General features: G+C 39.9%; 1 protein-coding gene across 4 annotated transcripts in view; it reads left to right on the top strand.

Annotated features, from left to right (window-relative positions):
• LOC134571899 (ankyrin repeat and fibronectin type-III domain-containing protein 1-like) overlaps window positions 1–26,476 on the top strand; it is a 261,503-nt gene extending 235,027 nt beyond the window's left edge. For 3 of the 4 annotated variants that reach the window (XM_063430579.1, XM_063430582.1, XM_063430581.1), the window contains 8 exons: window positions 36–251; window positions 1,897–2,063; window positions 6,515–6,665; window positions 8,220–8,388; window positions 10,451–10,617; window positions 20,432–20,645; window positions 22,360–23,072; window positions 24,972–26,476. In XM_063430579.1, the coding sequence (XP_063286649.1) occupies window positions 36–251; window positions 1,897–2,063; window positions 6,515–6,665; window positions 8,220–8,388; window positions 10,451–10,617; window positions 20,432–20,645; window positions 22,360–23,072; window positions 24,972–25,262 (2,088 nt within the window). In that variant the 3' untranslated portion in view covers window positions 25,263–26,476. The remainder of the gene's footprint in view (window positions 1–35; window positions 252–1,896; window positions 2,064–6,514; window positions 6,666–8,219; window positions 8,389–10,450; window positions 10,618–20,431; window positions 20,646–22,359; window positions 23,073–24,971) is intronic. The other variant, XM_063430580.1, reaches the window with a different exon arrangement.
• Window positions 26,477–26,744: the final 268 nt, after the last annotated feature.

Below are 26,744 nucleotides of genomic sequence, written 5' to 3' on the forward strand. Positions count from 1 at the left end.
TTTCTCCTATCTTTCACCCTTTATCCTTGTGTAAGGGTCTACTAGGACTGCAAGAGCTGGGGCAGGTTTTCTTTGAGCCTATTAAGGACAAGCAGGGAAACATCCTGATTGTGACTCTGAAGGAGGTGAAACTGAGCCAGACTTTGGAGAACGTACGTTGGATGCCGGTGTTCAAACTGCAGACTCACAGGAAGTCTGTCTCATCACCGGACGAGCCCAACGCTCTGGACGTCCTGCTGATGACACTGCATGTGAGTTGACCTTCTCGGCTTACAGTAGTTAGAAGAAGGAAGTGGACGGAGCGGTGTGTTATTTTCCAGGAATGTGTAACCTGTCCCTCTACTGTGATGTGACTTGTCACTGCAAATCACAGTGAAATCTGACACACAGCTTTAATGGCTACATCTGAATAATATATTACAACTGTTTCATATACATTAATAGGTTTAGAGTTGTGTGTTGTAGGCTTAATTTTTTTTTTCTTTTTCTTTTTTTTATTCCCACGGGCACTGAACAAATTTCTAACACAGGAAAAATAATAAAAATGCACTTATTTTGGAAAAGAAATCAGTTTGTTACCCTTAGCACACCTAGGTCTGGTGAATTGGATAGTAATTAAAAGGAGGAGGGAGTCTGATTGTGCAAAGAATAGTAGAACCTGGGAATATGAGCCTTTAAATGTCAGAGGGCACGGCCCTCCTCCCGAGTCTCAGTCCCAACCCTGGGTTTCAAATACTTACATTAGATCAACTTTCATATCAGTGTTAAATGTATATGGGTCACTGCCATTAAGACTCAAACTAAGGAGAGCTCACTTCCTAGAGTTAGTATAGGTTACTTGCTGCTCATACAGTTTATGGACTTCAAATCCCATTATCCTGGTCAACAAAGTCCCTGGTGCTAAACACAAATAGTACCAGTAGTAAGTATAAAATAACAAGCAGCGATAGCACAATCATTTAGAGCATGATTATACTGTTAACTTCCACATATATAATGCCGCCCTATTACATTTACATACAGGGGTGTACAGGAAATAGATACATTAAACCAGTTATATGTAAGTACATTTTTTCAAGATGACACAAGATCACTGCATTATACAATACAACTGAAGTAGAAAGGATTGTGGGTACTCCAGGTGGATGTTCAAATATCAGATAACACAGACAGGCTGCTTGGAGTATGTGCGTTAAACGGGAAAGATTTCAAAGAAAGCAGTGTGATTAAGCTAGATTCATCAATGAGATGTAACTGTGGTTGCAATGCTGCTGATGATGTTACTATGATCTATGGTGCTGATCAATGCATCAGTTCATCTTTAATTCAAGGGACAAAATAGTTTGGAAATACTCAGAGGTTTTTAGCCTTATATAACTGCTTCTCCCTAAATTTGAAGTAATACGTTTTACTTGTTACCTATTCATTGAGTTCTGTATTGTCAAATTATTACTTAGCATTCCTTCCCTCTGCCATCATTTGCACATTGTTGATGCAATGCAGCTCAATGAAAAGTCTTTGCAAGGCAGGTGTTCTGGGCAGCTGTTTCTTGAACTTAGCTCCACTTAGCTAAACAACTAGGAAGTAACAGGACTGACTGGGGGTATAACATAGTTACCATAAAACATGACAATTTATATAAAAATCTGCAAGTTTTGTAAAATGAAAAAAAAAAAAAAAGACACACTACTCACACACAAAACACTTCAGGGAGCTATAATTCTTTAGTGGTAGTTCAGAGTATCCCTTTAATTGACATGCATTGTTTTGTGTTATACATTAATTGAAAAGAAAACAATAGTATTATTGTACATTGAAGCTAGTATATTGTGTGTTTTTATCTATAATAAATTTAATACAACTGACCCTTACAACTTATTATGCTCTTTTACTTAGGAGAAATTAGCATATCACAGAAGAAGCAGCCAGCCTCTTCCTCCTGGCCTTTACTTAGGGTACCTGAAGCTTAGCAGTGCAGTGGATCAGATTCGAGTACTGGTACCAGAAAGATTACCCAACATTCTTTGCCATGTGAAGATTCGGGCCAATTCAAACATATCAAGGTGGGGTTTTGCAATAATTGTTGAGAACTTATATTACCAAACATTGGCTTCTCGGTGCTCATAATGGTAGTATGGATTTTTTTTAATGAGCTTGGAATTCCGGAGAATAAAAAAGGGGTTTACAGATCTTATGTTAAAAAATAAACACTATACGTTATATGAAGCATTGCTCAGGACAGCTAGTGAAAGTTCCTGCTGAGAAACTACTGGCTCTCAGGAGATGGTAGTGGAGATGGGCAGTGACAGGTAGGTACCGGGGAACAGTGTGCTCTGGTGGTTAAGATACTTGGAGTATGCCTTTAATTTTCCATCTTTGGAGGCTGCACCAGTAGGGGCCTCTCTTGCAGAAGTTTGGTATGAAGAGAGCAGTCTATAGGTATATAGAGCTTGCACTCTGCTCTGCATGGAGAAATTCGAATGGAGCTGGAAAGGGTTATAAAATGGAAGCTCTGTACACTTCACCTTAAGCTTTATGTCTGTCTTAATAAGTGGATTTCAAACTACATTGGATTGGGACTACTGCTAGGAGCATTGCTTTAAATAGTGCATGGGAGGACAGGAAATTGTCAGTGTAAAGGGATCACTTTCTGGCTGCACAAACAGGCTGGACTCTAGGCTTAGCACGGATGAGGGACAGAACCAGGCTGCTGCCTGCAGACATCTGCTGTTACATAAATTGTAATGATAAAGAACCTCACAACCCAAGAAAAACTCAGCTCTTAATAGATGTGTCCACTGACTCTTTAATGCAGTCATATTCAATGTGGTATATAGGGATATTTTTTATTTAGAAAAAGTTCACCACCTAAAATTAGCACACAACAATAACGTTTTATAACTATGAATGGTATATAATCATTTTAGTTTTGGAAAGATATGAGATTTTTTTTCTTTTAACACTCACAAGTGTTCAAACAAAAAAAATCTACCTGTGCTAGATCACCCTGTCCCTGGATTATTAAAGCTCTTTTCCATTCTCCGATTCATTCAGTATACCGTGTTGGCCTAAAATGTTATTCTTGTTTTGTGCAAATACCGAACAAAACCACGAACTACCAGACCACCTGTATGCTGCGTGTGCTGCTTGTTCACCTCCATCACCCCTGTCAACATCTCATTAATACTAGTAACCACAGCGTTCTAATCAGTCGGCTGGGTTGTCACCGTTCGTGTGTACGAACATGTGGTGGCAGCCATATTGAGCCGCGAACGCAGGCAGCGGTGTTTGGTAGTCGAGTGCATGGAACTAAAATCGGACACTCGGCCTCCCGAACACCGCTGAACTTCCATCTCCACCTATGTTCGGTTATATTCATCTGAAAGGAACACTGTTCGGTGGGAGCTTATTCCAGAATGAGGGGCACAGTCAGTATACGGACTAATATCTACGTTCGGCAGTTTGTGTGATTTTGTACCCCCGAAAGGACTATTCTGGGAAGGAGCCTCATCTGCAGTCAGTTAGAATTTTGCCCCGGTGGTGTTTTGGCTGCGTTTTTGCAATGTGAGTGCTTTTTGGATATGTTGGGTGCTCAAATCCAGGCTATCCGGGGATATAGGAATTGAGGGGGTACCTGATTGTATTGTGTATATTTTGGCGTGTAACAATTGTACATGTTCTGTACCTGAGAGATAATTTAATTTAGATGTTTACTTTCAAATAGTTCTGTCTCAGGTACAGAAAAAAACATGGGGGAGATTACCCTGTAATGTTGAGTTGGAAACCTTTTGCAGGGGCTGTTGCATAAAAGGCCGTGTGTGGCTTCCAAAAAAACAATTCACCCCCAGCATTCAGTCTCGACTGTCTGTGAGGGAAAGCTATACCTGCTATATCACTACTATACCTGATTTGGATTATCGCTATTGGGAAAGTCTGCTTGGGATTTCTACAGCATAACTCACTACTATGGGGAAAAGGACATCTCTGGCGGTGAAACCCGTGTTTCTACCTGGGTGGCCGCCACACTAACCTAAAAACATAGTTTCCTAGTTGGCAGGGTAGCAAGTTTACTCAACAGACTTGTTCAAGTAAGAGAAGTGTAAAGTTGAATTGCTGCGTTTGGAAGCTTTTTTTTTTTTTTTTATCAGTTGTTAACAACTTGGTTATAGTTAGTTAAGTGAATGATATTGCGTAAATCCAACAACATGGCCATATCTCCGTCTATGTCACAGGGCTGTATAGACATTCTACTCATGTATATCTACATGTATTTCTACTCTCATTGATTGTGAGATGGGAGCTGAGCTGTTCTCTGTTCACTCAGGCAGGGTCAGCTAGCCAGTGAGATGCTTCAAATCCCTGGTCTTTGTATATTTCTGGGTAGTCACCTGTCTTGCACATTGTGGAGCTGAAACCCAACTGCAGGCAGACAGCACACCCTTGTGAATCACCTGAAGTTGGTGACAGGTTTCGGGGATGTCTGTGGTAGCATAGGGGCTTTAATAAGCTCTGTGATGACAACTCCTCTGCTATGACAACTCCTCTTCAGAGTTTCTTTTTATTGTAGTGTAAGGTAGTGTACCGGCTCAGAGAGGTACAGAATGAAGACCTTATTAATAGGAATAGCTTTACATTCACTGTACATTTTTAACCATGCTGTTGCAGAGAAATACTTGAAGCAATAAGCATTTCTAGGTGTTAACTGTGAATCCATGTTTCAGCATAGCAAACTATGTATCTTGTGTTATGTGTGGACAAGCATTGTTATGGGCAGTAGGCCCTGGAAATGGAGGGAGGCCCTTTAAACCACACAGCGCTATGTGCTCGGTTTTCCACCGCTGAGCCAAAGTCATTCGCTGAGGCACGTACTCTACCAATGTGCTGTATTTAGGTCTCTAACTAACTTTTACCTTCCCCCATCTACCACTGCTGAGGGCGTACACACGTTGCACATTTGAAATTAACTCATGTTTCAAGATTTTAATCCCACCATCATCAGTTGCCTGGATGGGCAGAATTGAAATCTCTGCCTGTAGTATCACCTGTCGCTGCTTTTCCCCATGGTCACTAATCCATGTGCACAGGGTTAAGCCATGAGAACTGAGGCTGCAAATTTTTTCTGATCTGTCTCTATCTGGGGATTTAACCCAGTCAATCCCCGAAGCCCCTTAACAGCTCCAGAGGCGCCATTCTTTCTGCAATGTCTGAGCACATTTTTTCGGTATAGGTTTTTGAACAGCAGGAGCAGCAGACACACTTAGCATCTTATCAGACACTAGTAACTAAAGGTTGTTTTTTAATAAAAGTTCTCCTTAATTCATTGTCTTGTAGAAACATGAAATCGAAGACACACAAAGTTTTACTCTGTGAAAATGTGCCATCATAAAATTATAAACTAGCTGAACCTGTTTGTTAAATAAAGATATTTAAAAAATATAAAATGACAATGTGATGTATTAGACCAGTATACTTAATATAAATTGTAAATGGACCAGTTTGCCCAGCATGGGATATTTTAAAAGAGGTAACACATTTGTTTAATTACATTATACAATTTTTTGTTTATGATGGGACAGAATTACAAAACATGATCCTACACTGTAGCATTGGTTTAAATAGTACATGTTTTCTACAACAATGATGAGATCTCATGTAACTCAAAATAAATAATAAATGCGATCCTGTAATAAGTTAAAGTGTAAATAAATGCAAAAAGATGTAGTTGTACTAAATATGATTAGCTACCATGGACATTGGCTGCAATTAATTCACTGCTGTATGTGTGCACAGTAGGCCCAATAATGATTAGGAAACACATAAAAGAAAACTCAAGAGGCTATAAATAGTCTGCTAATCATCAAACATTTAAAATGACAGTCTAGTCATGAAATTTTGTAATGAGACTTATTAAAGAAGCCTGTTTAATTAATGCGCCAGTCCCATTCCCGCTATGACCCCAAACTAAACTGTAAGAGATGTTGCTGTTTTCCATGAGATTGGTATCTTAAGCAGTGATAAGCAGATTATTGTTTTGTTTTGTAATAAAACAAGGTAAACTAAAACGGTTTGTAGCCAGCCATAGAAAACAATGGTTTTATTAAATGGAAGCAGTAGGGTTATTCATTATATTCAGAGGGTTAATAATTATTCAGAGGGTTAATAATTATCATTGTGGGGTATATATTTTGCTTTACAATGCATTAATTGTTTTGATGTGAAATAGAGGAGATATGCTTCAGTAAAACTACTACATTACAGAGAAATGTGAAGAGTCGGCTCTAAATTCAATTTAATATCCATTGGTAACTTAAGTAAAAATGTCACAAAGCATGTTATCAAATCAGAAGTTATTAAATGGCATAGTACAACTTCAGCCCCAGTTGGTGATCTCCTATTTTGTCAAATATGCATGTTACAACCTGTCAACCAAGCACTAAGTTTCATTTGGGGAAGTCTACCAACTAGCACTGTGTCCTGTCCTATAAACATTCTGGTTACCTTGTTTATTTCACAGGGAAGAATGGGAGTGGATTCAGACTTTGGACAACATAGAGGAGTCAGTTACCAATGAGCAGGACTCCGAAAGCTCCCAAACCCTGCTGCTACAAGAGATTAAGACTGCTGTGAAAGAGCTAACGGGCCAAGTCAATATCCCGCTTCATGAGGTATCCAATACTTTACCGTAGTAGGAGCCTTGCTTTACTCTGAATGCATTGCATCTCATAGGTCACCAATGATCAGGGGTTTGCCCCTTCAGATACTGGACAAAGTACAAACTAGGGAATCGCCTTGACACCATAGCAGAGCATTTTTTTTATTCGTGCATGATTTGGGCAAGTGTATTAGACAGTTTGCACAGAATTGTAAATAAGAAATTAGGTTCCTTTATTAAAGAGGAGGATTATGTAGAAAAAAAAACAGAACTGTTTCATATCTGTAACCTTTCACAGGATTTGGTATCTCTAACCTTCCTCCCCGATTTCGTATCTGTAATCTTCCCTCATGATTTCGTATGTGTAACCTTCCCCTTTGATTTTGTATCTCTAGCCTTCCTCCCCGATTTCGTATGTCTAAACTTCCCCCTTAATTTTATGTCTAAACTTCTGCTTATATTGTATCTATAGCCTTCCTCCACGATTTAGTATGTGTAAACTTACCCCTTGATTTTGTATGTCTAAACTTCTGCTAACTTTGTATCTCTAACCTTCCCCCAAGCTAATATCTCTAACCGTCCCTTGATTTTGTATCTTTTCTCCATCTCCAGGTTTGTAAATAAATCTCTCTGAGAATTATCTACATTACCCTTGCAGCTGTGGCTGGTAGAAATCAGGACTTAAAGGACCACTATAGGCACCCAGACCACTTCAGCTTAATTAAGTGGTCTGGGTGCCAGGTCCAGCTAGGTTTAACCCTTTTTGCAGTAAACATAGCAGTTTTAGAGAAACTGCTATGTTTACCTATGTGTTAATCCAGCCTCTAGTGACTGTCTAATTGACAGCCGCTAAAGGCGCTTCTCACTGTGATTTTCACAGTGAGAAGACGCCAGCGTCCATAGGAAAGCATTGATAATGCTTTCCTATGAGACTGGCTGAATGCACGCGCGGCTCTTGCTGCGCATTCAGCCGATGACGGAAGAAGAGGGAGGAGAGTCCCAGCGCCGAGGGAGCCCGGCGCTGGAAAAAAGGTAAGGGATTAACCCCTTCCTCCCCCTTCAGCACCGCGGGAGTGGGACCCTGAGGGTGGGGGCACCCTCAGGGTACTTTAGTTCCAGGAAAACAAGTATATTTTCCTGGCACTATAGTGGTCCTTTAATGTAAAAACCAGTGGGCTAATAGATATATTAACTAAATTGATTGTAATCTCTCCTAGAGCCTGTTTCAACCAAATTTAAAAGAAACATGTAAAGTTTATATGTTCACATATACATTTATATTGATAATACTAGTACAGACTTTCTCTGTTGGCAATGACCTATTAAAATTAGGGTGCTTATTAAGGCAATAAGAGATTTGTGGCTTTAATTACGGTATATTTACCAACAGAAAGCAGAACACTTGACCCTCATTCATCATTATTAAACAGAATATTGATCTCTTCACTGTCAAACTGTTATAACGATTCAGAAAGGTTACCTGTCACAGAAGTCACCATTACAGTGGGGTCAGACGGGGGGATGGATTTAGTAAAGCTAGTAACCTTTTCTTATTCTCAACATGTAGGCGAAGGATTTCCGCTTGTACAGTCAGGAGGTCCTCGAGTTTGGAGGTCAGGTCTCCTTTCTACTGTTGCTTCCTCCATCTGATGACGTGTGCACAGCTCCGGGCCAGAATAATCCCTACACGCCATACTCTGGCTTCCTCACACTGCCCCTACAAATTTTCGAGCTTGGTAAGACCACCGAATCTGCGATTTCCAATATCCATATATGAGCATCAGTTATAGAAAAACAATAAGCAGCAGAACAATGCAGAGATGTACGTGTGAAAACTGATGTGCATTATATGTGAATATTTTTATTGTTCTCACTTCATACTAAGTGGTTCTTACTGTACAGGAACCATCGATATATAAAAGGTAGGTAGTTTAGGGATTCTGCTAGTGTACCTAGAATAAACAGTGGCAAGACAGCATCTCCCTAAAACAGAGTCCAGTTTTATCATGATATACTATGCACCAGCCAAACAGCCAGCAAATATATTTGAAAATAAATTAAGTCATCCGTTTTTATTATAAACAACAAATACATGACAGTCTTTTTTGAATTCCCCTGAAATTCCAGAACAATCTAAAAGCGATAAGTAAGACAAAATAAAAATGCGGTGTTCAATGTTTATCTAGGGACATCTGCAAACCGTAGTAATGATTCACTTCCTGCTACCATGCCTGCTGCAGCATTTTGGACATGTGCAAAAAAAAGTCATAGTGTGATCTCCCATAGAGCTCTGTTTCAGGCTGTGATACATTTATTGTCAGGGTGACGGTCCGGTGCCCGGAACCCAGAACAGTGTCCAGGCGGCGGCACATGGACCGGGACCCATAATGCCTGATGTTAAGTGGGAGTCTTCAGCGTGGAGGTGCATTAGCAGGGTCTGGTGCAGGGTAACCGCACGCCCCCTGGTGTTGAGCACCAGCGTTTGTGCAGCCACATACCAAGACCCTGATTCAGCTTATGCGGATACCAGGAACTAGGAGCTTGGAATTTAAGCAGACCTCCCAGGAGCTTAATAGGGAGGCTCTGCAGCAAGATTGTATCCAGTACTAGAAACAAGGCAAGACTAGAGATAGGCACCAAACATGAAAACAAGACAGAACTAGTAGAACCCAGAACCAGAGAAGGATAGTAAGCTAAACCCAGAACATATACACAAGACATGAGGAAAACATGAACATAACATGGGCATGACTGGACAGGACTATACATGGACTGGGTATACAAACTAAAACAAGACAAGATAACATAGGCAAAACAAGAGGAGAAATAACTAAGTACCACATATGAAAATCATGGGGATTTAGTCACACTATATGATCATACATTGCATAAGCCTGCCAACAACGCCAATGTACCCCATATCTGTCAGGTCATACACTGCCTAATGTATACTAAAACAACCAAAATACATTTATAGCACTTACCTGCAAGAAAGGGCAGAAGCCTTGAGGAGCTGCCTGCAGGAACACTGAAACAGAGTGAATGATGGAAAACAAACGGGTGTGGCAACATAAAAAAAACATTTAAATGAAACCTGGAGACTGGGAATCCCAGGGATGGATTACAGGAATGAACCCAGCATAAAGAAAACCAGACATAGAATAGAAAACCAAAAACCAAGAAAAACTAAACAAGAATTGTAACAAGAGTACTAGATACCAGAAGCCATTGCCAGACATCTTCACAGAACAGAGCAGGACGTGACATTTATGAGACTACAGAGGTAAAATTGCTACTGGCATGGTGGAACTGAGGGAGGAAGAGTTCTACAGTACAATGCACATATCACCTTGGGGAGGCACCCCGCAGTTGACCTGTCCATTTAGTGTTTATTTAGCAGGCCACTGCTGGCACTGGAGTCTGTGTTGGAATAATTTGCTGTGTCTTTTTTTCTCTGTGTGATTATCCTGTATATTGTATGCGGAGTGGGAGGACATGCAGACTATGCCCCAGGGGGTGCTGGAGGAATATTTTAGTTCATTAGGAAGAATCAAAATAAGCCATGTTTATTTATTTTCTAAGTAAGTATTGTTTTATATATATAAAAAAAAAAAGGATAAAAAAAAGTAAATGTAATTATTAATAGCAAGGTCTGTGGTATTTGGCATGCCTAAAATGTCATGGGTTAACTTTCTTCTAATGGCAAACACATGTATTCCAGTTTATTTTGTGCACAGTATGCCACATTGTGTTTTATAATTGAATTAGTAATAAAATATTATTTTGTTTCTCTTCCAGTTAATTTTTTTACTTATGATCGTGAATTCATCAGTCAGTATTGTCATGTCTCCTCTTTACTGGAGTTGGAGTCTCTACTTTCACAGCAGAGTCTAAGGGAGGCCTTCTCTGACTCTGAACTTACCACAGCCAAGCAGCGGCACCAGCAGATCCAGGACTATATACAGGTAAGTGCTTCCACGTCAGCAGCCGTCTACTCCACGCAGGGTGAGTGAGGTGTAATGGAAAAATTTGAACTTCTTACATGAAAGCTTGCCTTGTGTTTGGAATTCATCTAGGACAGTGTTGTGCCCATAAACACTTTTACTTAAATGTACATTTTATTAAAGAAAAGGAAGAAACATCAAGAACTGTCATAGCTGGAACTGGCATAGTTGTCCATTCCTGAGTAAGACATGAAATTATTGAGGTATAATAGGTTTAGTACACGCCTTACTGTGCTCACTGAACCCTCAGTACCTGGTACCACCAAGTCTTGCTTCAGGTCTTTGGCAGTCACTCAGGGGTTTTTCACAATCTGCCTTCTCAGAAATCTGGTTGAAGCCATTGATCATTTTTTCTGCCGCGTTCACGTAGTGTAACCACTGTTCCTTAAACTTTGAACTTGCAAACTATGCTTTCAACGGTGTCTCTAGGAATATTCAGTGCCTTCGCTATCTTTTTGTATATTGTTCCTTGTTTGTGAATGGCGATGATCTCTTAATTTTGTTAACCATTCTTTTGACTTAATCATGTTTCTAACACACAATCAAACGTGACACTCAACAAGCCGCTAACAAGTTCATATATTTCAAGTGTTCCTGCTCAAAGACACCTGGTGCAACTAATGAAGCCCTTGGTTAGTTGCATGAGGTGTGCTTGAGACAGCACTTGTTTTGCATATTTGTGCTATTGTGAGGGATTTTATTCGTGGTGTTGAATAATTTTGAGACTGGAGAAGTCATTATAAGTTGCATTTGAAGCTGAATTTATGAAACATACTTGAACCATGTGTTGTCTTGAGCTATTTCAATTGCTTTTGTTTAAATTGTTCATTGCAAACAGCTGAAAGTCTGTACATTTTGACAATAAACCTGATTTTCAATGGGGGTAGGATAATTTTGCATTACAACTGTAGTATGTTATCAGAAAAAGTACATACATTTTAAGCACCGTTGTTAGTACATTGAATTCATGTAAATAAAAAAAACTAATCAAGCATTGGAAACTAGTTTGGTATTAATCCTTAGAAACCAGCCTGCTAGTCAGTAATGTGAATACTGAGACATGACAGACTCTGGTGCAGCAGCATTGCCATTAATAACCGGTCCATGAATCATGTCTATGCTGGCGGAGCCATAAAGAGAATGCCTACTGTGTATCGATTTGGTTATATTAACTAATTGGTTGCAGTTTATTCTACATGAGAATCATGAGACTTTTCTAAACAAGAGGACCAAATAAAGTATTCTCATCTCTTCTGGATCATAGCAAATGCTGAACACAGTGTACTGTAATGTCTGCTTCGCCCACTAGCTTGTGGTAACTCTTATTTCATTTGGTCTGGAAAGACCCACTTAAAGTATAGAGAAAGATGAAACAAGGAGGATTGTAAACCATGACATGTTATTGACAAGGCTGCATCTACTTTAATAACATGGACTGGCTGCACGGCAAACAGTCTGCTTTAATATGTGGACTTCATCTTAAAGAGCAAGCCACAAGGAATAACACATTGTGTATACATAGGAGGCATAGCCATATTCAGTTATACTAATGCAATGAAGAAAAGTGTGTTTTTTTTGTAGCTTCTTTACTGAGCTAAAGACAACTTCCAGAGAATCTTGAGATACTTGATTTACACTCACCGCACCATTTCTTCCTAGTCTGGTTGGCTAATGGTATCAGTGAACTCTAGTTAACTTAGTCCCATTAGTATTATTTGATAAACAGAGCATTGTCACAAGACATCATTCTGCCCCTTTATACTACTCCGGTGCCAGCATCATTCTCCCTGATTTATAACAAGCTGACATAACCAATTTAGTTTTTTTTATTAAATGTTACACATATACAAAATCAATATTGATTGGTAAAAGTTAGATTATTGAAATGTTACATAGTACATTGTGGGATCAGAATCCCTTGAAATGAAAGTTCCCTTTCAACTTGTCTCATGGAGACTGGCTGACCTTTTATATTCTAAGGTTTCAGTACAACCAACATCAATGTGGCAGGATAAAATTACTGCATGTTTATCACTGGAAAGAGTGAATATGTACCTTTACTCCACTGAGCTTGCTTGTTTCTCTATATACACCCACAAATTAAAGATGGCGGCACCATAAGACTAGATATCTCTGATCAGAAAATCATTAACTTGCCAGTCTTTAAGTCTCAGCAGGAGACTAATCTTTTAACAGTACTATTCTTCAACATCCAATAAAGGACTCATTTGCTTCAAGTTGCATCTCACAACATACCTAGAAACAAAGCGATGACATCATGGACATGCAGAGTTACTTCTTGTAAACCGGGTTATTCACGTTGCTCTCTTAGTGTGTGAACATGTTTATGACTTGGTTTTTTGTTGTTGGCCAAAATCAATCGAATTTTGCCTGCACCTCCAAGCCACCCTGATCTGGCCATGCTAGGAATGAACTGAGTGGAGCAATCCCCTATGAGTAACACAATTTGTTGGCAGCAATAAATTGTTTGCTAGCACTCCAGTGGTATTCGGGAGGAGATTTAATAAGTGGTTTGATAACTGTGTAAGTGTATGTCTGCACCAGCCAACAGGATACAGGCTGGGAGACCTTGTTTACCACGAATACAAGCTTAAAGCTGCCAGAGGCCGCAGAGGAAGTAAGAGAGGTATGTTGTGTAATAAGGCCTGTGTTCTGCTCCTGCCCCAAGTGCCATATATTTATCATGGCAGGGTGTTCTTTGGCAAACGCCCCTATTGGTTGCAAAGCAATTTAAGGAGTCGTCTGGTCTGACCAGGCCGTGCTTCTGTGGAATTCACCCTTTAATTGAGATGTATATTTCTTTCTTTCTTATTATTATTACTTTTTTTCATACGGCCTCATGAATTACACAAATGCATTTTTTCCCCTTAAGGCTTGGAAGCAGTAAGATTTAGAAATTGTTTTGTTTTACAAAATGTTCTAAATCTGCTATTATGAAAAGAGGAAGAAAACCATTTTTTTCATGCATTCTCTTTCCCTGAAAATCTACAGATTTGAGACATCAGGAAGTTTTAACTAAAATTCATATTTTGAAATCCTCAGAAGATCAATTACTGAAACAGGGAATTAAAGTAATATTTAAAAGTTCTAATTTAAATGAATGAAATGACAGTGGAAACTTGTGTTTGTATAGTCTACATTTCAGTATTCTAAGATAGAACACTGTGTGCAGCCAATAGAGGAACATGGGACACAGTGTTGCCAGTTCGCCCAATATCACCTTGTCTCCAATACGTCTGCAGGTTCTGCAAAGTTGCATGAACTCCACTAAAGTATCAAGGATGGTTCTGTTTTACTATTGAGAATGTAGTATGTAGATTGTTAAAAAGTTTAACATTCAATATTCATCAGCGTCATACAATGGATTTAGTGCATTCATTCTTTCCGTATATAAGGCTTTCTTCTGTCTCCTAATGTCGGAGGTTGTATCTCATTATTTGGCCTAATTGCTCAATATAATTATATTTAATGGTTTAGCTATAAAAACTTTTGGAGAATTGTAATGATTTGCTAGGTCTTGCAGAACATGCCCTGGATGAAGAATGTGGTTAACAAGCTGCCATACTTGTTCTAAATGAACCTATGATAAACTCAAAGGCTAACAATGGCCAAAAACAAGGTTTAAGTTTACGTGGGCCGAAAAAAAAACAAATGTAAATTTTCACCCCATCTACTAAACACCAGCCCCCCCTCGTCTACTATATCCCAGTCCCCCGTCTACTAAAACTGACAGACAGATACACACTGACAGCCAGCCATACACCTATACATACAGACAGCCATACACCTATACACACAGACAGCCATACACATATACAGCCAGCTATACACACACAGACAGCCATACATAAACACACACAGACAGCCATGCACACACAGCCATACACCTATACACACAGCGAGCCATACACATACACAGCCATACACCTATACACAGAGACAGCCATACACCTATACACACAGACAGCCATACACAGACAGCCATACACACACACAGACAGCCGTACACCTGTGCACACAGCCCATACACATACACACAGACAGTCATACACTTATACACACACAGTCATATACATACACAGCGATACACCTATACACATACACACACAGCGATACACATATACAGCCATACACCTATACACACAGTCAGCCATACACATACACAGCCATACACCTATACATACAGACAGCGATACACATGCACAGCCATACACCTATACATACAGGCTGCGATACACAAGCACAGCCATTGACACATTCAGCCATACATATACACAGCTATACACCTATACACACAGTCAGCCATACACATACACAGCCATACACATATACATACAGACAGCGATACACATTCACAGCCATACACCTATACACACAGTCAGCTATACATACAGACAGCGATACACATGCACAGCCATACACACAGTCAGCCATACATATACACAGCTATACACCTATACACACAGTCAGCCATACACATATACATACAGACAGCGATACACATGCACAGCCATACACCTATACACACAGACAGCGATACACATGCACAGCCATACACCTATACACACAGACAGCGAGATACATGCACAGCCATACACCTATACACACAGACAGCCAAACACCTATACACACAGACAGCGATACACCTATACACACAGACAGCGATACACCTATACACACAGACAGCCATACATACAGACAGTCATATACACACACACACACAGACTGGGTTGGTTTCTTACTGGGCTGGGGGCGGACAGGCAGTGAAGGAGCGCTGAGTGTAAGCTCTCCCTGCTCAGCTCCCTTGCACGCTGCAGTGATGCCGGGAGCCGGAGTGACGTCATATTCCAACTTCCGGCATCACTGCAGGGAGCTGAGCAGGGAGAGCTTACACTCAGCGTTCCCTCACTGCGGCCCACAAGCCGCATAAATATAAGTTGCAGGCCGTGAGTTTGACATGGATGATTTAGAAGGTATTATGCTTAGCAATATCTTCTGAAGTGTTTTGGACTAATGAGATGATTAACAAGATCTCTGAAAGTGAGGTGGGAAAGATTACAGTCAGAAGATTTACTAGAGATATAATTAGTCACATTGGTTAGAAGATCTCTAAAAGTCCTCTGGAAGGAAAGTATATTAAAGAAAATTAGATACACCGCACCAGAGAAGATAGTGTGACGGTACATACGTGAATCAAGTAAGTTTATTCCAGGATTTTTTTTACCTCAAAAAAGAAATTAGAACAAAGAAAAGTAATAGTGCATTATGTTTCAACAATATTTAAATTCCAGTGAATTTTATAACGAAAGGTTCACTCACATTCTAAGAGCAAACTCATAGCTCTGCTGAATTTGCGCATGGACAGTATAGTTCCCGTCTTAGGACATATGTAGATTCAGAGGGTGGTATTTCTCTCAAAGTAGGAAAAAGTCAGTACAATATGTGAACATAGAAATATGAGAAAGCTCCAATAGTGTGGTAAGTACACACAAATGGAAAAAAAAAGGATAAAGATATTGTACACGTTTCTTCAAAAGTGTGATCCGGTCCAGCAATGTCCGAGTGTATATATGTAAGTAATGGTTCATAATTATGCCCTGGTGTGGTAATTAGATTGTTTTCTGTGTATCACAGTAAAGTGCACATGTTGCACAGGAAGTGACGACATGCGGTTCACTGTGAAACACAGAAAATAATCTACTTACCACACCAGAAAATAGCTCTGAACTATTACATACCTATATATACTCTGACAATGCTGGACCAGATCACACTTTTGAAGAAGCCCTGAGAGGGGAATCGCGTTAAGTGGGGTCCCAAATACACTTTTATTTGTTTTATTTTGTATTTAATTCAGTGTTTTTATTACGTACATAGCAAAGTAGTTTCCTTTTTTTTTTTTATTAATTATATACTTACCCATCATTTATCTGCTTCTATGTACTTCCTGGTTTTTGATATATCCCAAAAGGTGGGGATTGTACCACCCAAGTCTTCATTACTAGAGCAAGTTTTGCTCTAGAAATTGTAAGTACAGTACCTTTATATTTATTTAATTTGTGTGTACTTACTACAATTTTTGAGTTTTTCTTATTTCTGTGTTCATGTATTGTGCTGACTTTATCCAAATTTGAGAGAAATACCACCATCTGGACCTACATACGTCCAAAGACAGCGACTATACCGTCCATATGCAAATTCAGCAGAGCTCTGAGTTAGCTGTGTATATATATTGTTGAAACATAATGCACTATTAGTTTTTTTTTGTTCGGTTTTCTTTTTTTAGGATCACAAAAATCCTGGATTGATCTTATTTGATTCATGTATGTACTGTCACACTAATTGCATGTTTAGGTTATCTTTTCTGGTGTAGTGTATCTTATTTTCCTTAATTTGCTTTGTTACACAAGGTTCGGGAATCATTGATTGATCCACTGCAGCTGGCACTTTTATATCGTGAGCGCATACGATAGCATACCTTTTTATAACTTTGAATGAAAGTATGGCTGGTAAGATTTCATAGAGAGAATTGAAGATAGACCTTTTTTCCTTTACCGCATAATAAGTAACGGAAAATCATCACTCATAAAATGAATAATAGAAAATAGTCTATTATGTTGTTTTTATTATGTATTATTTACATAGCGCCATCAAATTCCGAAGCGCTTTACAACGGGTGGACGAACAGACATGTAGTTGTAACTAGACAAGTTGGACACACAGGAACAGAGGGGTTGAGGGCCCTGCTCAATGAGCTTACATGCTAGAGGGAGTGGGGTAAAGTGACACAAAAAGGTAAGGATAGTATTAGACTAGTGACAGTTGCAAAAGAGGAATCAGTCGGGAGACTAGGTGAGCATCTAATGGAGGAGGGAAGCGAGTTCCACAGGAACGTGCAGCCCTCGAGAAGTCTCGGAGGCGAGCATCAGAGGTCGGAGTACAGACAGAAGATAGACGTAAGTCTTCAGCAGATCGTAAGGGCCTAGACGGGACATACTTTTTTAATAGGGAGGATAGATAGGTGGGAGCAGCATTATGTAGAGATTTGAAAGCAAGAACCAGAATTTTAAATTGAGCCCTATATCTTACAGGAAGCCAATGTAGGGACTGACAGAAGGGTGAAGCGTGGGAGGTGCGGGTGGACAGGAAGATGAGCCTCACCGCCGCATTTATTATGGACTATAACGGCGCAAGTTTGGAGCATGTAAGACCACTAGAAGCGGATTACAATAGTCAAGGCGAGAAAGGACATTGGAATGGACCAGCACCTTAGTCGCATTTGGCGTTAAGTAGGGTCAGATGCGCGCAATGTTTTTGAGATGGAAACAACAGGATTTGGCGATAGACTGAACATGGGGCTTAAAGGAGAGGTCGGAGTGAAAGAGAACACCTAGGCAGCGAGCCTGCGTGGTGGAGCTGATGGTAGCACCGTTGATTTGGAGGGAGACAGAAACAGGAGTAACAACACTTGAGGGAGGAAAGACCAGAATTTCCGTTTTGGTCAAGTTTAGTTTAAGGAAGTGGGCAGCCATCCAGTTTAGAAATAGCAGAGAGGCAGTCAGAGACACTAGTCAAGAGGGACGGGGAGAGATCAGGAGAGGACAGGTAGATTTGCGTGTCATCTGCATAGAAATGATATTGGAAGCCAAAGGAGCTAATGAGTTTACCAAGGGAGGCAGTATAGATAGAGAACAGTAGGGGACCAAGGACTGAACCTTGGGGGACACCAACAGAGAGGAGTTGGGGAGAAGAAGCAGAGCCAGAGAAAGAAACACTGAAAGAGCGCTGGGAGAGGTGGGAGGAGCACCAGGAGAGAGAAATATCTTGTAGACCGATATTGCGGAGGATGAGAAGAAGCTGTTGATGATCTACAGTGTCAAAAGCCGCAGACAGGTCAAGGAGAATAAGAATAGAGTAGTGACCACGAGATTTTGCAGCGAGTAGATCACTGGATGCTTTGGTCAGTGCCGTTTCCACAGAGTGCTTAGTGCAGAAACCAGACTGAAGCATGTCTAGCAGAGAGTTGGACTTGAGAAAGTCTGTCAATCTTGCATACACAATTCTTTCAAGGTTCTTGGATGCAAAAGGCAGTAGCGAGATAGGACGATAGTTGGATGGGGAGTTGGGCTTCTTTAGAATTGGGGTTACAGTTGCATGTTTGAAGGGCGATGGAAATATACCAGAGGAGAGAGAGATTGAGAATTTTAGTGAGAGGTGGAGAAAGAGAAGAAGACAGAGTATGAATGAGATGTGAGGGAATTGGGTCTAAGGAGCAGGTGGTGGGGCAGGAGGACCGGAGCAGAGCATAAACCTCTTCCAATGTCGCAGGTGCGAATGAACATAGAACAGCAGAGGGAGTGAAGTTAGGGGAAGTATTGTAAGGAGAAGAAGAAATATGAGAAATCTCTTCCCTGATTGTAGAGATCTTGTCAGTGAAGTGAGTTGCAAAGTCTGAGGCGGTCAAGTTAGTAGGTGGAGGAAGAACAATAGGGAGTAGAAGAGAGTTAAATGTGTGAAATAGTCTTTTGGGTTCGCGGTAGAGTGTAATTATGAGGGCATTGAAGTAATTTACTTTTGCAGAGGAAAGAGCCAAGCTGTATGAGCTCAGCATAAATTTATAGTGGAGAAAGTCAGACGCACAGTGAGACTTTCTCCAACAGCGTTCAGCAGTTCTGGAGCATTTTTGAAGATATCGAGTCAGCTTGGTGTGCCAAGGTTGCCTGCTGCGTTTAAATGTAGATGGTGCCATGATGTCTAGTTGAGAGGAGAGGGTGGAATTGTAGAAGGAGGTTGCAGAACTAAGACAGGTGAGGTTTGAGATAGGTAAAAGAAGAGTTTGGAGATTAGTGGAGAAATGCTCTAGGTCAAGACATTGGAGGTTTCTGTGAGATTGATGTTCAGACGGTGGTGTCAATTGGGTCTTAGGTATGCCAATGTCAAAAGTCAGCAGATGGTGGTCAGATAGAAGAAAATGAATAATGGAGAGATTAGAGGCAGTACAGAGGTTGGTGAAGGCAAGATCAAGAGTGTTTCCCGCTGTATGGGTTGCTAAATTGGACCATTGCGTAAGGCCAAAGGAGGAGGTTACAGAGAGCAGACGAGAGGCATCAGTGCAATTGGGGTTGTTGATTGGGATATTGAAATCCCCAAGTATAAGGGAAGGAGTGCTAGATGAGAGGAAGTGGGGAAGCCAGGGAGAAAAGTGCTCAATGAATAGTCTAGGATAAACGGGAGGGCGGTAGATGATTTCTTCTTAAAGGAGTGGGTTTAAATAGGCGGACAGTGTGAACTTCAAAAGAAGAAAATAATAGGGCAGGGGGAGTTATGATTGGTTGAAAGGTATATTGAAGGGAGAGAAGAATGCCTACGCCACCTCCTTTACAGTTGAGTCTGGGAGTGTGAGAGAATTGTATCCCCAAAACATAAAGAGGCAGGAGTAGTGCTATCAGAGGGGGACAGCCAGGTCTCTGTAAGTGCAAGCAGTGTGAGTGAGTTTGAGATGAAAAAGCCGTGTATGGTTGTTGATTTTAAATTACTGCAGATGGAGCGGGCATTCCAGAGTGCACACTGAATGTTGGTAAGTCAGTTATTCAATACATTTCACCCAGTATTCCAAACAGAACTTAATTTTCCTTCAAACAACAGGGGTGTTGTCTGTTTATTGCCCCTTTGGAAAGGGTTTTGTTCATATGTAATGTTCTTGGTCTTTTACTTTTGGTAAAATGATAACATTGTTTTCCCTGAACATGTGCAGCAAATGGAAGAGATCTGGAGAGAGATGCGATGGCTGATGGATGCCCTTCAACACGCCAGATACAAACAACCTTCGTGTGCTGTACCCCTCACTTGGTTCCTTGACAAACCTGGAGAAGTGTACCTCAAAGAGAAGCCTTCATCTACTTCATCACATTTGGACTATATTCCATCTCCTAATGCCTCCCCTGAAACCAGCCGTAAACTCAATGTTGGTGAGTATAGCAGTCTTAATCCAACTTTAATCTATCTATCTGGTAATCCCAACCAATACTGCTTATTCAAAAGATGTTGCCCTGCTAGTGAAACATATTTGGTCAATGTAACACACCATTGCGTAATTTTAACGTAACATACCCAAAGCTGCCTTTAGAGAATTCATTAAGACATGTGTGTATGTGTCTGTCAAGGTGTGTGTGTCTGTGCGTGTTTTTAAAAATAGTGTTTTTACTCACCTTTTTTCCCCCCCACGTCGTGCTGGTCTTCCCTCGACTGGCCCTGCCTCTATGGCTGAGATCACCAAGCTTGATGATCTCAGCCAATCCGCACTGACACAGGAAGCACCTCTAGTGACAGTCTGAGTGTCTGTCACTAGAAGTGTCACTAAGAAGCAATGTAAACACTGCCTTTTCTCTGAAAAGTCAGTGTTTACATTGAAAAGCCTGCAGGGACAGGCTATAGACACCAGAACCACTACATTAAGCTGTGCCTGTGTGCACCTGCTAGTGAGTGAAGTTGCTTGCATGTGTGTGTGTGCCTGCTAGTGAGTGAGCTTGTATTTTTATGTCAATGAGCTTATGTATATCAGTGAGATTGTTTGTCTATGAGGCTGTGTATCAATGAGCTTGTGTGTGTCAGTGAGATTGTCTGTGTCTGCATGTGACCAATATTTTATATCAGAAAAAGCAATATAATATAATATATATATATATATATATCACTCAATCATCTGGGGTGGCAAGACATAGCCTTACATACTGCATGCAACAATATATGGCGCAATGACTTATGGGGCTGGCATAGATTTGTTTTACAGGGCTTTGTATCCCCTGTCCGGCCCTGGACATCAAGTAATTTAACAAGGATACTACAGAAAGATGCACTTGGCATAAACATACTGTGCAGATTTAAGCCTATATTACAATCCGTCATCTGAAACCGATCAGTGTTGACTGGCTTTTAAAATCGGGCCTAAACAGAAGCTCAACAATATTGCAAGGGTAACCACAATTAAAACAACGGCTCCTTTGAAGAGTTTTCATGACATCACAGATTGAATATTACCTGGAACAACGTGCTTTGATAATGCCAATAGGTGTTAAATGCTATCTCTGTGTGGTTCTTTAAGGTTCTGCTAAATGGACATTTAAGTATTGTGCACATGTGTAATTGTCATACTGTCAGTTTTGCGTGATAAGTGTGTTATTACTTTAGTTACAGTGCTTATCTGGTGCAGTTTATTAACAAAGAACTTTGTTGCCCAAAATTACATCATCACGTCAGGGGAGATGGTTTGGTGTTCATCCTGCTCTTTTGCAAGCACTTGTCAAGTATTTTAAAGTGTTGGAATCGCTATGTTTTCAAAGGTCCATTTAAAGTTTTAATATCTATGTGGCAGGATTGTGATCAGCAAAATGTGGGTGTTTAACTGTTTACAGTATAGTGCTCATTTTCACTGATCCACTAATGGTGACAGTAGTTTTTCTTAATGACTCATCAGTATCCATTAATGTGTCAATAAATGTCAATATGTGATTGTAATTTCCCCATTACTTACAATAGAACAGAACTATAGTGGTTTTCGAATATTATTAACAATATGAATTATCTGTCCAATAGCTTTTGTTCACTAATTTGATAGAAAAACACACATAAAAGCAAATTTTCCCCTATAGTACTAATTTGTTTTGTTAACTTTTCTAACTTTAGATCTCCTTTCTGCTCATTACTCTGATAATGAACTAATAGATGTGAAGTTCCCAAACCAGTCTTCCCCTCTTCTAGATTTACATGGTGTATCAGATGAAGAGGGTTCCTCTGAAGTCTTCCTGGCTACTGATAGCGACTATGATTCCAGTAGAGCCCAGAGCCCCAAAGAATTGGACCTGGTCTATCCCTCGGGACAGGAGTGTGGTAGGAGAACCATCCGCAGCTTCAGAGATGGAACGCCTGATGTTCTGCAGACTCATGAGTCTAAAGTGTTGCCTCAGGAAGATGAACGCTTGCCACAACTTTATGATAGTGACTTTGTGCTTCCAAGCCGCCAGATTGAGCTGTTGCGCATTACGGAAAAGCGGCAAGCTTACTGCATTCGTACTAGTAGCCTGGATTTTCCTAAACAGCCTTACAAGGCCTCTCGAAAATCCTGCCCAGGCTCAGTTGATAGCTCTCCAACAGAAACAAACTCAGGTCATCGCAGTGCTCGAGGCCTGAGGACAAGCACTTCTTTTAGCCCAGACCATGATCTACCATGTGAACGTTCAGGGCGGATTTATCGCACACACTCTGTTGAGTGGTCACATGACTTCCAAGAGCCTTTGGAACCGAGATTTGTAACAGGTCAAGGAAAAAGGAATAGCTCTGTAACTCTACGGATATTTCCAAAATACGAGACTGGTCTCTCTAAAGAGATGAGTGTAAAGGTACTGTACGTCTGTGTGTACATGACAGAAATATTCAGTAATGTATTGATGTAGTAGATTCAGAGTACTTTTAAGTTTTGCTGCCTTTCTGTTAGCCAACATTATGGAGATCAAAAAAGTGATTTATATAAACAAAATGTGTTGTTTTTTTTTAACCTCTGAACAAATCCTGTGTTGGTTCCACAGTATACAGCATACAATGAATGTGCATTGCAGTAAATTATCAAACCATAAAGACATTGCCAACAATAAAACAAATTTTTTCAAATTTATCTTGGAGCTAGCACATCTTGGTTGTTAATTGGTTTGTTTTTTGTTTTTTTACAATTTGTAGTTTGTTAAAATATTTGCAACATAAAAGTTTAAGGCAAATAATACAAGAGAAAAGTAACACAATATTAGTAAATATATAACATTAAGTAATGTCACTGGAATTGCCTGGTATATAATAGGTAACATTTAGTAATGTCAATTGGAGTGGCTGGTATATAACAGGTAACATTTAGTAATGTCACTGCTCTTCCTTGTATATAAGTAACATTAGTAATGGCACTGGGAGTGTCCATTATATAATAGGTAACATTTAGTAATGGCACTGGGAGTGCCCATTATATAATAGGTAACATTTAGTAATGTCAATGGGAGTGCCTTGTATATAATAGATTTAGTAATACCACACATGGTCACTGGAAGTGTCTGGTACACTTGGGGTCAGGGTGTGTGACACATGAAGAAGCTGAGGGGGGTGAATGAGACACATGGAGGGACTTGGGGGAATGGGGCACATGGAGGGGTTGGGGGAATGGGACTTATGGAGAGGTTGGGGTGGCATGAGACAAACAGAGGGTCTGGGCAAAAAAAATACAGAGGGGGAGGAAGATGGATGGGAGGAGACACACAAAGGAGCTTGGGGGTATAAAAACAGGCTGAAAATGGGGAACAGTTTGACATACAGAAGACATGAGGAGAACAAGAGAAACATGGATGGGCTAGGGAAGGGGGAATGAGACAGACAGGTGGGCTGTAGGGAAAGAGACAGACAGAGGTGCTGAGGAAGGGGAGAAAGAGAAAGGACTGAGGTGAAGAGACACATGAAAGAGGCTTAGGGGGGGAAAAGACACAAAAAGGTACTGGGGGGAAAAAAGAGATACAGAGGAGCTGGAGAAGGGGTTAAAAGAAGGAGCTTGAGAAGGGGTAAAAGACACACCAAATGGCTGGGATTAAGGGAGTTTGATAGAGACACATAAAAGGGTGTGAGACACACAAAGGGGGGGGGGGGAGAAATGTGGGTAATACAATCAAAAGAGGGGATAAGAAACATAAAAGGGGGCAAGGAATTCAAGAGAGATTAAGAGAAACAGGTGAAGACATTTTTTTTAGTACAGTGGAGAACATGAATAAAATCTGTACATAAGGTCTCTGCAACACTAGATTGGTCAGTCATTTTTTTTATTTTAATTCTTTATTTTATTTTCATTATAACAGACAGTTCCCTATGCCCCACCAGCATCAGTGAATGTTGATTACAGTGCAAAACAAGGCATATATGAGTAGCTGCACATTTTAAATAATACTTAGACAAACTTGGTTGTGGTCAGGAACAACAGGTTATATGAGAAGCGCAGAGATGCTAAGGTCCTGTGGGGTCAATCGTCTTTTGACGCTAATGGATAGAATAAACATTGTAAGGTGTTGTCATGTAGGAATGGATCAAGGTAAAATTAGGAAATTATAGACTTTATATCTTTACCAACATGTGATTCAAAGCTCTCTTGGATGAGGACAGACTACAAATACAAATATGGCCAGCTTTACAACACTAATCACAACCAAAGTGTGCATAGCCTGTGTATATTGTAATAGGTTTTTCTTACACTGTATTTCTGTTTTTGCTTCTAGTTACATATAACAAGCAAAACACCTGCCCAGGAAGTGGTTAAACTGGTGGTCCTCCAAATGAACGAGATCTCCAGGAGCATGCTTGGTACCACAGAGGCATACTGCTATGATGAAGACCAATTGGAGCACTTTGCACTGGTTTTTACTTCCGATAACAATAAGGAACAGTGGCTGGCCGATGAGTTTCTGCCTTTTTCACTCCACACAGCATGGAACAAGGGTCACTTCTCTGTCCGAATCAGAGAGACCTCTCCTCTGCTTTTCCAGTATGGTCCAGCAACAACGGTATGAGCATTTGTGCCTAGGGCATGGGAATAAAGACACAATCTTCCAAGGGATGTCTAGTTCAACAACAATGCTTCCTTCCTTCAAATAAAGCATTCCCCTTGTACAGAAATTTTAGCTACGATTAAAATATGACTTAGAATATTGTTGTTATTTTTTTTTTTTTGTCAACCAAAGACTTAATGTTCCTGACTACAAAAAGAGATTATATTGGTACATGAGGAAGCAAGTCTCTGTTACCACAACTTGTTCAGGAGAAAGGAATTTGCAAGAGAGTATTTTTAGAAGAACAACATAAAAATATACCACTCACAGAAAAGAAGCAATACATATTTCTCCTCCCCCCTCCACCCTTTTCAGTGCAACATTTGGGTCTTTATTGATGTACAAACCACAGAGACTTAATGGGATATTGAATTCCCGACCCTCCCGTATGTATTCGGAGAGAAAGAAAAAAAAAAATGTTACAATAATAACCACAAGAAACATTTATTTAAAGAAAAATAATGAAATATTGTTTTATTGTGCTTATTTCACAGAATACATAAAAATATTTTATTGCACAATATTTTTTTTTAAGAAAAAAAAAATAAGTGCCAGAAACATTGTAACTGTAAATGTTGCAGACTCTCCTTATCTATGCTCCCATTTTAAACAAAATGGCTCTCACAAAGCACACATGAACTTATTATTTTTTACATTTTGTTAATAGTTTCCCCAGATTGACATGCAGTCAGTGCCATGGCTGAATTTTCTATGTTTTAGTGGTTGTGATTCGGCCTGCCTATGTTGAACCGCATGATGTTTCCGAGTATGCCTCTTGTTAGTTAATGGGTATATTGAAATCTTTTGTGGTCCACAGTACAGATTGGTTGTTCTTCTGTGAGACTTTATATGTGCTCACTTCTCAAACTGTACCATAACAAGATCTAACACGAGCACACTAGCTCTTTCAATTATTTGTATATTCATGTTGGGGAAAAAAGTGTTATACTTATGCATTTATTGAGTTAATATTTGTCTCTACCTCGTATGCCCGTACCTTTTATTTTTCCTCCTCATCTGTTTCCTTTTTGGTTTTCATGAGCCAGACAAAAAAAGAATCATATCAAAATTTGCTGTTTTTATTTTCTGTAGTAATAAAGACACTACACAGTGATGAAAAAATATAAAGCACCGGTGCTATGATTGTAAAAATATTAAATACTTTTTTATTACAAGAGTTGTTGATATTATAAGCTATGCTTTGCTCTGCATTAACCCAAATGTGCAGACATTTCACTTAAAATCAGACTTCAAATTTGCAGTTACACTAACATTTTGGAACATTGAAAGGCAATAGTCACTTTTCTTTATAACCATAAAAAAATAGTTTATGAAAATAGGAGCAACAGAATTTGACGCAAATTATAGTATATCTGCAAAAAAACAAATCACAATTAAAAATTCTAATTAGTCATGATGACAATATTTTTAAATTGTGTTTTA

The sequence above is a fragment of the Pelobates fuscus genome, chromosome 8 (assembly GCF_036172605.1).
Source record: "Pelobates fuscus isolate aPelFus1 chromosome 8, aPelFus1.pri, whole genome shotgun sequence".
Taxonomy (NCBI): Eukaryota; Metazoa; Chordata; class Amphibia; order Anura; family Pelobatidae; genus Pelobates; species Pelobates fuscus.